Source organism: Anguilla rostrata, chromosome 8 (genome assembly GCF_018555375.3).
Source record: "Anguilla rostrata isolate EN2019 chromosome 8, ASM1855537v3, whole genome shotgun sequence".
NCBI classification, from domain to species: Eukaryota; Metazoa; Chordata; class Actinopteri; order Anguilliformes; family Anguillidae; genus Anguilla; species Anguilla rostrata.
In genome coordinates, this window is record NC_057940.1 from 19,090,292 (window position 1) to 19,106,989 (window position 16,698).

Sequence of the window (16,698 nt, forward strand, 5' to 3'; positions counted from 1 at the left end):
TATTAAAACCCCAGTATAATAATGAAGAACTTTTTCACCCTCAGAGACAACGTATAATAATGAAATATTTTTATAATCTACTGCAGGTTCTGGTTTAATCTCCCCATGATAGCCTATAATTAATTTTCAACGCTGTGAGAGTGATGTGCAGACAGAGGCCAATTTGATTAGTGCTGTGAGAGAAATGTGTTATTAAATTCATAGATTTTGGTTTAAATGATGTTGTTAATTCAATCTGTATGTTATATACGTTTTTTTTTTCACGTGCCAGCAAGAGTATGGCAATTAGAATAAACATTTTCAAAAACAGGAACTGATCAATTTAATCTGGAGAAATATCAATGTAGCTAAGAAATGAAGAACTGCATCTTTCATAAAGCATGTTTACACTTTTATACCTACCTACTAATAATTTAACGTTCTTATACTAGTGTTCTTTTGCAGAACAAATTCGTCTACGTGTTATTGAATTTAAAAAATATCCCGCCCTCCTTTTGACGTCAGAGAAGGCTGTTTCCTCGGCGCAGTCCTTTAACTACAGAAATTCAAGAGAACGAGGGAGGAGCTGTCAAAGTTCCAGCGCTAAGGAAAGCAAAAGTACGGATTTTAGACGCCAGCGACATTAGCATACCTAGTTTACCCTTTTGACAACTTTAGTGAAAATAGCTTGGATCACCACAGAAACTTTGTCGGCACTTTTATGGAATGAAAAATTGTTTCCAGCTGGATAGAAAGGATGAAGATCTTCGGAAAAACCATGGCAATGCTAACTGAATTTGGAATCCTCTTTACATGCTTGCTGACCCTGGGTTGCTGTGCTATGTCGGAAAAGAAAGGTATGTGAAAGAGAATCACAGTTCTTATCGTTCATCAGGGAATGGAGTGTTTTCAATGGTTGTCCTGACCCAAATGAGCCGAGCGATTGTGCTTAGATGTAATGGAAGCATGCAGCGTCCCATGAGATGTGCTGTAGCCTAGACTCTTTTTAAAACACGAGCAGCGTGGGAAAAAGTACGCCGGGAGTTTCCTGAGTTAGACTGCGGTAGCCTCATGTTGTCACATTAGTTTTATTTTGTGTAGCCTACAGTGAGAGTGTAAATTCCCTTTAGCATGCTGTCCTTCGATGCCAATGTCGTCACTAAAAATGTTTCAGCTGCGAGAAATGAAAAGCGCGTGTATTTACTTGGAGTAGCATCCTACACCATTTGAATCAACAAAGTAATAAAATCCATGCGTATATGAACTGCGACAAGAATGATGCTGATATTCGATATGTAATGGTAGCGAGTAGGCTATCATATAAAAATAGGCTAAATTGCAAGAGATTTAAAAAGAATTATTTAAAAATCGGAAGTGTTTGTTTCTACCATATTGACACTTCAGGCAATTCGTCAGTTCTTAATAATTTGGTATTTGACATCACACAATGGACCCGTCGTCGTTAAGACGTTTTCTTTTTTTTTAAACACAAGTTAAATTGTATTGTAATAAAGTGATTGATCATTCACCTATACGCACAGCAAAATTAACCAATAGGCTACGGCAGAAGTAATTCATTACGTGAATGAATGAATGAATGAAATGGATTTAAAAAAAGAATAAAAAAGACGGAAGCCGCTTTTCTGTAGAACAGAATAATCGGCTAATTTGGAAATACGCATCATCAGACAGCAGTCATTTTTTTAAAGTCTCGTAAATACCAACCTGGATTTTATGGCAGTCAAAAAACTAATTTCAAGTGTGTTTCTTAACCCTTAGTTTCTGATTTGTAGGCTCTTAAATAAACACATTTTCCAAGTCCATGGGAAATGTTGTTCATTAACACCTTCCTTAGGGTGTTACAATAGCCTAGGAAGGCAACAGGTCAAAGGTCGCCTTGGCTCTTGCCCTAAGTGTTTCACTCTTACCTTGGAATTGTGAATTGTGAGCTAAACTTTCTTGCACAGATTGTCCTAAAACAGTTATTTCATGAATCTACTTCACTGAGTAGTGAGGATCTGCCATCCAGCAGACTGATTACAAAGCTTAGGGTACTCAGTATAACTGAATCCCTCATTGCTTTTAAGTTGTCACAGTTTGCACTGTACATCAACCTAAGGTCATAGGTAATGTTGTGTGTCCGATGGTTATGACTATTGTGAGCAGTGCTCACTGATCTTGTGAAAACCAACAAACCTGCAATTCAATTACTGAAAAGTCAGAAAATGCTTTACTGATATCACATTGGATGCTAGGTGTCATTAGGAGAGTTTATGAGACACTGCCAGCGGCCAATGAAATGTGGCCATTCATCCATGTTATGACCTAGCAGCTGTTTCATGTCAAGTTGACTGCATCCAGTAGGATCGCAACAATGAAGAAGCAGTGAGAGTAATATGTTTGCGGGCGGGCATATTAAAGACATGAGTATCAGACGTTAGCCAAAACAATTCTGGAACAGCGTGATGTGCCTGAAATAATATATGCAATTTGAGATACTGAGACATATAATGTGGTACATGGTACAATCTCATGTGGAATGCCCAAACTTAAGCTTGTATAAAGTGACAGGTTCCCTTGCAGTAGAACTGGTAGAATTTTGGGAGTTTTATATGATGATGAAAGAAATGGGGAAAAATGTGAAAAATGTTGTCTCTTAAGATGCTTTAGGTGGAGAGAGAATTATTTTTCTATTTCACTTTGACTGTAGTGAATTTTGGTTCTACTTTGGAATATAGCAATTATTCTTTTACAGGTTATTACATACAAGTGATAAGATAAATGGTATTTATTTTTTATCTCAAAAGTATAGCAAAACCATGGAATAAAATGTGCCTCTTTCATTTAGGCTAACGAAGTTGGATGTGCAGACACATGACAACGAATGCTATAGATCTATTTAAAAGAGATTGGAATCAATTGGTATTTCTACTTATAATATTCAATGTCATTATCACGCACCTACTGAAATGTACTTACTCAAAGAGAAACCATGTGTGGTAGTTTCATAATGAGCAATATATTATGAAAGAAGAAAGTGCATGTACTCTTTTATACCTGATTTTAAAGGTACCCCACAATCTGTGAAACTGCATAATGGTGCAATTGCATTTTATTAGCCATTCATTCATATAAAATATTTATGCTGAAAAAATCATGAATCTATATCCCAAAAGAAGGAACAATGTGTAACCCTGGCAACCAAAGACCTGCCGCAGACACTGTCAATGTGTAGTTTTGAGTTCAGCACACACAAAAGAGAGGTCAGCATACCAATGTAATCCAGAATTGTTATGGCTAAGAGTATTATTAAACTATAAACTAATTCATGTGCTTGCTATGCACACACTCAGCTTGACCATGACTGAATTGGCAAGAGCTTGCTCTGTAATAGATGGGGGAGAGAAAGTAAGTTACAGTTTATCCTAAGTTGCCCTTCTTGCTAGTTTGGACAGATGGGAGTCCCACAAAGCACAAGGTTTTCTCTGGTATGTCTGTGAGCAAGAGACAACATGCCTTGATGGTTGTCACAATATGAACGTTGAACGTGGATACCACTGAAATGACAGACAAAGAAGTTTGGTTTCCGTTTTATATGTGCATTTCTACTCCTGCTCGGGTAAGGAGTCTCTGGAAAAGACCACTGCAACGTGGACTTAATTTCAAATGTAAATGTACAGAGATAATGTTTTAAAATTTTAAATATGTAAAACCAGTGGCATGTTTTTGTAAAACAAGGTCAATGGTGCTTGCTGTGTAATTCCTCCCATTGAAGGGATTTTATTATGTCATAATTTCCAGTTTTCCATGTTCTGGTTTTAGGGCAAAGTGTATGCTATAACATTTATACCGTATTTCTTCCTTGAAGGTGTAAAACACCATAACATGGAATATTTGTCATTTTTTGTAAATATTTACCTCTAAATATCAGTACTATCAAGGCTTTTGTTTTTTTCCCAGTACCAGTTATAGTACCAGTCACCAAGATTTTGCAAATGGTAACCCTAAGAGAGCACACCAAAAGTCAAATGAACAGCCACATCAACTCTTGCAAATAACCACCAGTTGGAAGTAGCTTATATGAAAGTGCCAGTTCTCCCCATAAGCTGACAATCTACTTGTCACCCATTTTTCTCATAACTTATTTCACCCACGCACATGTGCATTATCTGTAGCGGTGAAATATCCGAAAGCTGTGCAGAGTTTTTTTCCATCAAGTTTTGTTAAGCAAATGATGTTAAGCAGCTCTGATTCAGGCCAACTCCCACCTCTTAGGATTCTGTCCTCAGTAGGAATTTGGTGATTGTTGATGGGGGGGGGGGGGAGGAGTCTCACAAGACCAGGCTTGCACAGGTTTCAGCTGCAATTCTGTGTAAAGGGTGTTGCGCTGAGTGGCTGTTTTTGGAAACCATGTACTGGGGGTGGCTAGGGGATCTCCGCTCCCCACCTTCTTGCTAGTCCTCAGAGGTGTCTCGGGCAGAATAAGGCATTACTCTCGCTAAAGAGCAAGCGGAAGTATCTGTGTTTCACGTGATCTGACTCCAGACCATCTCCTCATTCCATGGTTTCTCTGCACTAATCACATTGGCCTCTGTCTGTACATCACATGCCATGCGATACTCCTGAACATGACGAATGGATAATATTATGCTTACTTTTGATATATATTAGTTTGGTGTAGCCCTTGCTCAGTAAAACTGCCTGCAATGATTTAACTGCAATATTTACCCTTTGAGAGATTTATTACTACAATTTCATTTTACATGCAGATTTATTATGATATTAGATTTATACAGCTGGGAAATATTTATTGTCTAATGCTGGAGCAAAGTGTTTCTCCATAGCAATTTGTTTGTGAATAAACTATTGTCTTCCATTTGGAACGGCAATGACCATTGTATGGTCATGCGTTTGGGGTATGTGAATATAATAAGTAATCAACCTAAGAGTTTTTACAATGCTCTTTTGTTCCTTGTTGGATTTGAATTTAAGTCATCAAAGAAGTGCACTTATCAAATCACTGACCGTGTGCCGGGTGCGGTCTGTTAACTGTTAACCATGGTTTTAAACGATTCACTACCTGAAATTTGTATTTTATAAGTGTGACTCTTCAAAGCCAACAAATTCCTTGGGGGAAATTAGCTTGGGATTAGCTCAATCTGTTTTGAATAGTGTAAGCCTTAGCCTATATCCAGAGCACACTGGGGACAGGAAAAACCAAGATTAGGGAATTTGCAGGCAATAAGGAATGGTCAAATACAACATTTTGTATGCCAGAAAAAAGGAATGTTGTCACTGTCTATGGCCATGATTCATGCTTATTTAAGAGTCTCTGACATTTAAAGGGTGTCTGGACTACTCAGAAAGGAGGCTGCTCATTGTGTGCAACAGAACATTTAAACTCAGCCAGTAGTTTTATGAATTTACAGCCCTGGAGGCAACCTGAGAAACAGAGCTGTAATAACAGTGTGATTGTGTTGACTGTAAAGATGCCACAATCTACAAGTACCTTCAACAACAACACTGCTTTGATACACATGTTGTGTGGTTGTTGAGGAAGGAACCACTATAAAAACAAAGAAAGAATCAAGAGGCTTTAATTTCTTAGTATTGGGTATTGACCCACATGACATATGATATATTACAATGCTTAGTTAGTGCTTGACATTAAATAAAATTAATATTTGACAAGCCTTAAGAAAGACCAGTATCACCCATGAAATAGTTTTCCCAAAGAATGTTTATGATTTTGAGCTTAATATGCTTGAAGGTGTTAATATGTTTATAATGTTTTAGATTCAATGCATTTTTGTTTCAAAACAATCTTTTTTCAGATTTGAGTTGAATCATAAGAGTGATTTGGCTGCTTCTGTGCATTTTGGAAATATTTTTCTTTTTACATACCTTAATATGAAGAGGTTAACGGATTGTCATCATATGAAACACATAACTTTTTCCTTTGATTGTTGCAGTGCAGCCATAAAAAGATATGGGCATATCATTTCAGCTAGGTTATAGAGGAACACACTGTTCTTCTCACCAAAATCAGAGAATGTCACATTTAATCCCTCAGTACCTTTCTTTACTTTATTTTTCTCTCCACTTTATCTTGCTCTCCAGATTGTGGATCATCTTGTTTTTGTTGTGATGAGTAAGTAAGGGGTCAGTACATCCTGGATCATAGCTTCACAGTATCCAAAGAACCCTTAAGATTCCAATGTCAGTACTTTACCTGGATGCAATTTCTTAAAAAAGTCTGTAATAATTTCTCAACAAACCACATGGGAGCCATTGCGTTGGCCCTCGCAAGGCTACTGTATAAAATCATGAATTCATACAATCTTCAAAAACAAGGCTCTTTAAAAACTGCAAAACAATATCAGCATAAACAATTCAGCTCTTAAAAACCACCCGGAAATCTGATGTGTGCAATAAGATGAGGGTTAAAGGGGCGAAGCTGTGGTCTACCTATACCTATCCAATACCTATCATGGTTCTGATTGCAGAGCATAGTGCTTTAACTGGGCTGTGTTGGTTGTCTCCAATCGTCCTCTAAACTGTTGTATTGTGAATGTTCCTGCTCAGTCATGATTTTTATAAATGACAAAGAATTGGATAAACTCTGACACATCCAAAAATGACTCATACCTCAAAAAATATATTTAAAAATATACATATATATCTACAGAAATGCCTCCTTTTTCTCAGATTCCATTGCATTACACTGGCTGGTATACATTTAAAATTATATTCCTATTCCCATATGAAAATATGTATTTTCATTGGCCTGAATTTAACGGTATTGACTAAGGCATAGTATTATTTTTAAAAATAAATAAAATAAAATAAACTCTGCAGACCTGGCAGTACTTTAACCAGAAGCTGAACATGAATGCATTTGGAATGTAACGGGGTACAACTGGTATACTGGTATACACAAAGCAGAGATTATTTGCTGGATAACTGGGATTTAACCCCACACTAGAAATATTGATTGATTTCATCTTCAGCTTGTTTTGTATTTGCAATGAAGCTTCAAATTATTTTTTAACATCAGTAAAATCTGCCCTTACTGGTTAAGCTTGGTCCCTTGAAGCTGCACCCTTGCTTCCTTACTCACGTCATGAGTTCACCAATTGTTTGTAGTAGGTGATGTCATAGCATGATTCTGAATAGCTTGGCTCTGATCTGAGATAACTTCTGGAAGGAACAGTGATTGATTTCCCAGTCTGCCAGAAGTACAATAGAGATCATGTTATATGACAGTTCAATCCTTAAAGCCCAATGGCCATGAAATTAGATGCCAGCATCCAACAATAACGTTTTCTTAAATTATTGCTTTTATCAGTCATTGATTCAAGGTACAGAGCTACTGTATAACACTGTTGTAAAACTTAGCTGGTCTTTGAGCCTGGAAATTTGACTGTGCTGTGCTCATTTCTCACCTTAGACCTGTTCAGTGAGGTAAACACCTGGCAGGAGTTTCCTCAAAGTGCAAAGAGACTAAGGCCAAAACAAAGCACCTTCAAAGTGTCACTAATCCAGGTTCTCCTAATGTGATAGGCTTTTGGACATACATTTAAAAAAAAAAAAAATCCCATTATCAGGTTTGATCATTGACAGTACACCATGCAAAACTGTGGGTTGTGTTTAAAAACATCCTTGGGCACTACTTGGAATAGACATCACTCATGCTTAGCAGTAACTTCCAGTAAAAGGTGTGCCTTTGTTGATGCTTTCCTTGAGGGAAGTAAATCTTAAGAATCAATATTGAACATGGCCACTTATGGACATCTATACTGTAAGGAACCAAATTAGGCTACTGCATGCACTAACATGCAGTAATTTGGTTCCTTAAAGCATAGATGTCCTTTTCAGAGAATGTCAATGTATGAAAAGATATAGCCTAAATGAAAACAATGTTTTTTCGGTGAAAATAAAGAAATTGTAAGACTTCTCACAAAAATTGGCTGAAGGCTGGAAAAGGCCTTTCCTTCCATGTGTTCTGAGGATATTTGACAATTTTAATGGCTGTAGTGGTGGTCCTGGTAAGGCTGTAATCCTGCATGGGGAATTGATAATCCAAGCCTGTTCAGTGTCACCACCTGCTTAGACTTGTAATGGATCTGATTTTGTCTTCATGACGCTAACTTCTCACCACATAAATATGGGGTCATATTTCACTTTAAGATCCCAACACAGAGGTGAATGTAGGTACAGTTTCAGATCAGGAAGCGGTGTTATTCAATCGCAAGAGTTTGGGTGGATTAGCCAGCGTTTAGAATGTCTTCATTACCATCATGTTATGGCTCATTTGAGTGTCAGCCTGCATGGCGAAGGAAGCATGGCGAAGACGTGCCCCAGACGTAATCAGACGTACTGATTACGCTAAACCTTATTCTTAAATTTAAATTATGCATGCACAGATCCAACCTTATGTTTTATCATTTGGAGCATTGGTAGGAATGGCCAGAAACCTTAATCCATGACAAACTATACAGTTAATTCCTTATGAATGTACCAATAGCAATGCACCTCTTTGGTGGCCCCACTGCATGCATTCATTCATTCTGAGAGAACTGTAAGGAGAGAGTACTAACCAAAATAGGGTTCAGTGCAGGTTTTTTCCCCAATTTTCTCACCCCAGCATTTTAGATAGATGAGAACTATCAGCATAGCAATACCTTCTCAAATGAATCAAAGATTGTGTATACTATGTGGAATGCTGGTAGCTCTCACAGGGTTAATCTTGATGTGTGACTCTTCATTAGTTCTGGCATTAGTCCATGGTTTCTCTGATCATTAAGGCACACCCATGTTGCTAAGCCATATGTGCAAGCTAGAAACAAAAAACTGCAGGCTATGTAATAACTTGAGGTGAGACAAAATTAATGTGCTAATTAGGATCTCATTAGATCCTGTGGCGGGCAGTTTTGCTTTACTTTGGGTAAGCTGTGAGCGGGTCATGAAGTATATACTGTATTGATCGCATTTTTTGTTCTTTGTGTGCAGTGCAGTTTTATAATAAGTTGTGTCCCTCTCTGGGAGAACTTGGGGGACTTCCAGGTAGACAAAGTAAAAGCTTTCAGCCATGGTTTAAAGTCCTCGCCCACACTGCTCTTCTTAATTGGCCGCATCCCTCGTTTCACCTATATTCCGGACACACCGTCCCCCTCACCACATTCACAGTTCATTCTACCTCTGTATTGGATCATGTACAGCCATCTCCCAGTATCTGGCTCAGCATTGAGTTTAGAGGCTGAGCAGCATTTTTCCATGGCCAGTTTTCCTAAGCCCACCCACTACCTTGGATCAGTGAGGTCCCTGGTGCCATTCTATCCATAACCCCCCACCCCCAACTGTCAAGTGTCATGATATTTTGTTTGTACCTCAGTTCCTGCTGCTTCCTCTGTCAATGACCTTCCCAGATCCACACTAGAAATGATGAGGAATCAATATAGGAATGAAACAGATCCCCGGGTGCACTCGTTAGAAAAGAGAACAAGGTGGTGAAAAGGTCTACTTCTGGATTTGGCTATGGAGTGGCACCTGTGGGTGTGTGAGGAACATAACTGGGACTGAACGTTCTGTTGGAAGAGAGAGGGGTTGTAGTTAATACTGCCTAGAGGCTTGTAACCACACCTGTGTTCAGGATTAGGTGGATTCAAACAAGGAGTGGGATGCAAAGGTAATTCTTTCCGGTTTTGATGCCCAGGAAGCGTCTGCTTTTTCAGACCATGTTTGGTTGTGAAGCGGTGCCGGCTCAGCTGACCTCACCTTAACCTTCATGACTTGCCAGAGAGCCAGCAGTGTACTATTGTAGATGAGGTTGCCCGGTATGGTCAGAACCATGAGTCAGTCTGCTGTTCTCACACATAGCCCACTTTTCCCTACCAGCTGGGGTTGTCATTGGCTTTGATGTTGTGCTAATGATTCAATGCCTGGGCCTCATTAACTGTGAGGAATCCCTTAATGATTTTAAGGGGTGTTTCTGTTTATGCCTTGGAAATTCTATGAGGAAAAAGCTCTACCGTGCAGTTGTGTGAAATACTAGAATTTCTTACTAGATATAAGTTGTGCTGATGACCCTTCCAGGATGTAAGCAAAGCTCCTTCAGCTTTTCTGTATTTCCATTGTCATATTTATAGTCTTGGTCTTGGCTGACCACTGAGCAGTGTCACCATTCATGCCTGTGGCTTGCTCAGCTGAGGAAAAATTTAGAGTTTAACGGCCTCTCCTTCTCAGTAACCAGGCCTGATGTCCCCTATACTGTCAATGCTTATTCTTTTATTAGAGCTAGTTTAACGCTCTATAATCTGCCTAAGCACTGAATACTCGCTCCATTAGATTCCCCATTGCCTCCCTATAATTTTTTTTTTTTTTTTGAATTTTCTATTTCCCACTGGGGAGTTTTTTTTTGTTTACTTTGTGTGTTGGTTTTTTGAGGGTTCATGCTCTGTCTTGCCCAAATGCTCTATTTCCTCTTTTTCTGTAAAGCATGTCCAGCAGCTCCCATTAAAATCTGAAGAGAAATGTATGGATACATCATTGAGCTCATTGAAAGTAGTAAATATTTATAGTTTTTAGCAAATACAGGTCAATTTCAGATTTGAATGCTGGGCCATGTCTTATCTCAGGTAAAAAGCAAATGAACCATAGTCATTTTACCTTGTCCGCTTTAATGAAGGACAAGGTCTGTATTTTTTGCCTGGCTGAATATAAGAGACCTGTCAGATCCTGTCCTTAAGCTGTATTTAGAATAAGTCTGAATATGTCCTTGCCTGATTAAAAAGAAAACCCTTAGAAGCTTTTGGCAGGGGTTATAAACAGCTTTTCCATGACATTTTCCCAGCGTGATTACTGTTATTCAATGTCTTTCCCAGGATCATCCATTACCACACTTCAGACATTTAGTCCAGAGAAAGATTAGGCACCAGCTACTCAGTGATTAGTATTAAACACACAAGAGCCAATAATCCAGTTTTTAAAATGTGAATTTGCTGTTATGTTCATGTCTCCTCATAGTGTTATATAAGTGAGGTAATTTAAATGAGTTCTTGCAATTTCAAATCTTTATGACCTTTTCAAGTAGCCTATATTGATGTTGTCAACATCTCAGTTGGTGCTTCTCAATATATGAAGCTAACAGTCATTAGGGAATGCTTTTGTGTGAGTTGTGATATTTCATATGGTTTAACATAATTTCTAATTATCAAGAAACTTCAACCCACCCATGCATATTAATGAAAAATGTCCCTCTTTTTGCTATGACAACTGACATTACAGTACCCTGTAGAAGATAAATACATGGGGAAGTCCTTCTGTATTCCCAAGGGACATTTCAGGTGACTGATTTATTATCTCAGTCCAAGATCTCAGTTGTACCATCACATGATTCATCTTTCTCTACAATTTAGTATTCTGTAATTTTGCTGAAGGTTTTTGTCAAAGGGACTTACAAAACTGTGTAGCACTTTCACTTTTCTAACACCAAATCCCCCAAAATATGCATTTAGTGTTTTCTTGTTACGGTGAAATCCTTTGTGCATATGTTTTTATTTCTAATTAAAGCACAAAGTGTGCTATTGTGAAAAAAAAGCCCAACGCAGTCATTCATAAATTAGGGTGATTAGGTGTGCGCTTAGTACATTTTGGAAATGTACTTTCATTTTTAAATATAGTCAATATCTTTAAATCTTTATATCTCTGTTGAAAAAAATATTTGTCTACTTGTCTACTAATTTGACTGCAAATATAAGTAGAGTAAGGTGCTCTTATATGTTTCACTTTTACGACAAGCACTTACAATGATGAAGGTACATTTTTAAACTTTTTCAGCACTAGTGTCTGGTATGTGATAATGGGTCATTGGGCAAACTTGTCAGTGCTGTTCTTACACAGGCTACAGCTGCAGGTGATGGGTAAGGAGGAAGTGCGTACAGTACTGTATGGTCTCTTCAGTCTTGAATCACTCGAGACTTCAGCTCATTACAATTGCTCTGTGCATTTAAACAAACCTGCAGTTCTAATTGAAGTTCCCTCCACTTGTTCTTCAAAAGCAGGAGCAGAAATGCATTGCATCAACATCACAGCTGTTACAGTAGTTTCCTCATCTTTACTTTTCTGTGTATCCTTCTGAACGATCAATGACCTGCACTAATGTTTCATGAACTATTAGGGCAGAAGATTATGTTTCATGAACTTTAGGGCAGAAGATTATGAACAAATTGAGTAATCTATAGTACATGTTCTGTAGGATTGAGTTTTTTTAAAACAATGGCCCAATCCGATTCAGAAAGGGTATTCCAGGGAAGCTCCTCATTTTCAGTGGTCCGCTCCTCATTTTCAGTGGTCCGCTCCTCATTTTCAGTGGTCAGCTCCTCATTTTCAGTGGTCAGCTCCTCTTTCACACTATTTTTAGGCCGGAATGGACCTGACCAAACTTAAATGCTTGGCACGTAACAACTTTCAAAACATTATGTTTTATCTTAATAACCAAGAACACAATCAAATTTTAAATATTTTGTGGTTTCTTAAGCAATTAGGAATCATGCTGAAGGGCACAAACTTAGTTGTTTAACTGGGCAGTTGGCTCACTTGGAAATCACAGGTTGTTTCAAACCTTCGGCGCACAGGGTGATGGATGTGTTCTGTGAAGTTACTGCCACACCACAATCTGGTTCATTTTCCTTTCATCAGAGGATTTCGTACACATCATCGGGGAGTGAAGATAAGCACGAGAGCACAGGAATATGGCATTAACACAACCCAACATTTTGTGCAATCTTCTTGAAACTGTGGGGGGACGGACTGAGGAAAGGCAAACCAATGTGACAAAAAGACAGGAAGAAAGATAAATGAGGGAGGGAAAATTATGAGATGAAGGGCTTGTATTGTTTTTTTTTATTGTTACAATTCCATGTCACTGAATGCTAGTGCTGGTATCAGATCTGCCAGCTTGCCAATGCACAATGGTCCTTCAAGCAAAAAAATAAAGAACACATGCACGCACACTAACTCAGTCACTAACTCAGTCACTCACATTAATCCGTGTTGTTACTGGTGCGGTTGTAAGTGATGAAAGTGTTCTTATTTCCTTCAAGAACAACCGATTGCGAAATACCGCCTGGGCAAATAAGGGCCTCTCCCATTCAAAGCTCATGAATAGCTTCACCAACTGCTCCCCTCCCAGACTTGCTCACGGAAGCATGTATTATCACTGAGGGAGCTCCCATTGTTCCTGGGAGTGTGGCCGGATCAGTGTGCATCTGCGAATCAGCCCTGCAAGGTACAAGACATGTACTGATAAGAGGTTTGCAAAACTTGGCATTTCAATCCATAACCAAACAGTGGTGTTCTGTTTCCAGCAGGCTAAATTGCTTTTGCTGGGAATGAAAGGAATATCTGTGCTATCCTTTACTTTCCTTTGCTGAATGAACAACTGGCATCATTCTGTCTGCACAGTGTGTATATCGTTTTATGCACAGCTGCATGAATGAATTGTTTTAACTCTTTAACCCAGATCATTGACTATAGCACTGAATCATGGCAGTGAACCCCCCCCCTCCCCCCACCATCGCCCCATTCCCCACTCCTCTACCCGAATAAATTACATCGCTGTCACCCACAAACCGATTATGCTTTCAACACACTCCTTCACTGAAGGTGAAATTATGTTTTTAGTGGAGAGTGGAATACATTTTTTCCCCAATATAAAGTAAGCTCTCCTCAATGACTCTTTATGGTGTTGTTGGGTGCATTTAAAAAAAATCAGTGCTATTTTGCTAATGGTATGTTCGGGCCCCATTGCACTGATGCTCACATTCACCAGTGGAAGCAGTTAAAGTGTGCACACTTCTCTCATGCAGTTGCCTGTGAGCCAGTGACTGTTTTGTACACTGAGGACGGAGTGTAGCACAGTGGGTAAGGAACTGGGCTTGTAACCAAAAGGTTGCAGGTTCGATTCCCAGGTAGGACACTGCCGTTGTACCCTTGAACAAGGTACTTAACCGAAATTGCTTCAGTATATACCCAGCTGTATAAATGGATACAATGTAAAAATGCTATGTAAAAGTTGTGTAAGTCGCTCTGGATAAGAGTGTCTGCTAAATGCCTGTAATGTAATGTAATGAAGGAAACAACAGTGGCACCAACCAGATGAGGCTTATCTCTCTCAAGAACTGGTAGTAAGAGGGTGTCTGGAATGCGATTGATAAGAGCTAATGGAGCAGAAACCATGCAATCCTGGCTTATACAGTCACAGCTGCACTAGTGATGAGTTCCTTTATGGGCCAAGCCGCTACGGACTCACGTCATTATGACACCTATTCTGGTTGAACCAGAGTATAGATGATAAATTCTCATATTTCCAGTGTTCCCAGTTTCGATATGACTTTAGCATTGCAGTTTTTCTGTTCATTGCTTGGAAGATTTGAAAAGAACCATAGGATTAGCCAAGTTTTTTTTTTTTTTGTACAATGAATCTCTCCTAGTCAAGAGACGCATTATGATTACAGTAAAATCCAGGAAAAACCTAATATTTTCCTTCACAGGCAAAATGAGTGAAAAACATGATCAAAACATTGGGAGTAACCGGCTGTCAAATGATGTCTGGTGGGCCCACATTTTCTTCTTCCTGCCTCTATTATATGCCTTGCGTTTTACACACCTGGAGATATTCTGCTAGAATGGAGAGACATAGGTAATGCCCTCTTTATCCCCTGATTTGCCTGTTGGGAAACTGATTTGTTTTTTCCCTGCCAAAGGCAAAGCACTGATTTGGAAAGCTTTCCTCTGGAAAGCGTCTTTCCAGAAGGAAAAAAACAAAACAAAACAAAACAAAAGGAAAAAAATGAAAAAAATGTTGTTTGCTCTGTGTTATGAATTGACACTGGAACTATTTAAAAGTCACTCTTTTGAGATGTCTTTGGTATTGTATTTTTTAGAATTTGCACCGAATTTGCCGCAAGCCAGAGCTGAGCAGGGCTAATACTTGTCTGAGCATAAGTGTGATGGGTCTGATAGTTACCTGCAGTTATAGGTCTTTTAAACTCTCCAGTAGAGATTCTAGATCGGTCACTTACTTTGATGTGGGGTAGTTTTATTGCATTTCAAATACAACTGGCTGAATGAAAAGACAAACACCTTCACATCATATAAACTTTTAAAGATATATCATCCTCTGCAAAGAAAGAGGGGAGAAAAATCTTATTTTATAAAAGAAAAATGTATCATCATGTAAAAAAAAAAAACTTTCAGTATTTTAATCAGTATTTTATGATTCATAATCTTTAATCAAAATCAATTGTGCCAGCTGTCTTTAAATTGATCCACATTGTGACTGATGTCTACAATACATTACAAGCATTTAGCAGACGCTCTTATCCAGAGCAATGTACACCACTTTTTACATATTTACATTGCATCCATTAATACAGGCGAATATATACTGAAACAATGAAGGTCAAGCAGTGTCCTACCTGGGAATCAAAACTGTGACCTTTAGGTTACAAGACCAGTTCCTTACCCATTATACTACATTACCACCCATATAGCTGCATTGTACAATACTGTTAGTTTCCCAATCCTTTACACAACAGCTGATGGTTTCTGTGACCACTTCCAATCCCCCTGCCTAGACATATATGGTCAGATATATCGCCTCTTTTTCTGGCTGTTCTTCAGTGATTCTTTTTCTGCTTTCTTTTCATTGCTGTTGAAAATTCAAATATTTATACCATTATGTTTGTACATTTATGATGCCTTAGTTTACTCCAAAGCCTTTTATTATGGCTTTAATATTTTACATTGTGTTTACATAAAGCTGACATTTTGAGTAATGGGCAGTTTAACATATTGATAAATGAAACAGGTACTTCATACAGTTATAATTGTCTCTGTTCTTATCTTTGAACTAAGTCAAAATATATGACCTTAGTCGTAATAGATAATGTGAAATAACATTCATATTTTATTATGTATTGCCTTCAGGTTGAGAAGTTCTGCATTTAGAACACTTGGTTATTTTATGTGTTGATGATAATCCCCAATTTCCATCACAGTTTCCCAGAAGTTATAACCATGAATCATGAGAAACTTTTGTTATGGCATTGCTGCAATAAACCAATTTGCAGAATGCACTCACCAAGAACATTTCTCAGCTGAAGTTAATCCCTGCTAGTTCTCTTTTTCGTTGTTTGTGACTTGAAGTTGTGCTTTTCAACACTATCCACTGATGCTGTTGTTCCTGCCACAGAGGATCATTTTGATAGCAGTTCACTAGACATTTACATCACAAGACCTAAATTATGCCTTTGAAATGATGCAGTACAGGAGAAGAGCATGCAACTACACTACAGACGTAAAATTAGAATTAGATTTGTAGAAAGTTTTTACGTGTTTTTGTGCATGTGTGTGCATACAAGCATTTACGCTATATGACCAAACGTATCTGGACACGCCTTGGCATGCAACTGCATTCGTGACAATTCTGTGCTTCCCCAATAGTTTGTGGAAGTTCTGGGAAGGCCCTTTCCTGTTTCAGTATGCCAATGCCCTCTGGCACACAGCGAGGTGCATATAGAAATGGTTTTGTCAAGAATGGTGTGGAAGAACTGGACTAGCCTGCTCAGAACCCTGACCTCAACCCCATCCAACACCTTTGGGATCTGTTGGAAAGCCAACTGCGAGCCAGGTCTAATCACTTAATCAGTGCTCGAC

At 38.5% G+C, this 16,698-nt stretch overlaps 1 protein-coding gene across 1 annotated transcript in view; it reads left to right on the forward strand.

Annotated features, from left to right (window-relative positions):
* The first annotated feature begins 530 nt into the window (after positions 1–530).
* egfra (epidermal growth factor receptor a (erythroblastic leukemia viral (v-erb-b) oncogene homolog, avian)) overlaps positions 531–16,698 on the forward strand; it is a 71,797-nt gene continuing 55,629 nt past the window's right edge. Inside the window, exon 1 of the mRNA XM_064346901.1 lies at positions 531–836. Coding sequence (XP_064202971.1) covers positions 737–836 — 100 coding nt within the window. The 5' untranslated portion in view covers positions 531–736. The remainder of the gene's footprint in view (positions 837–16,698) is intronic.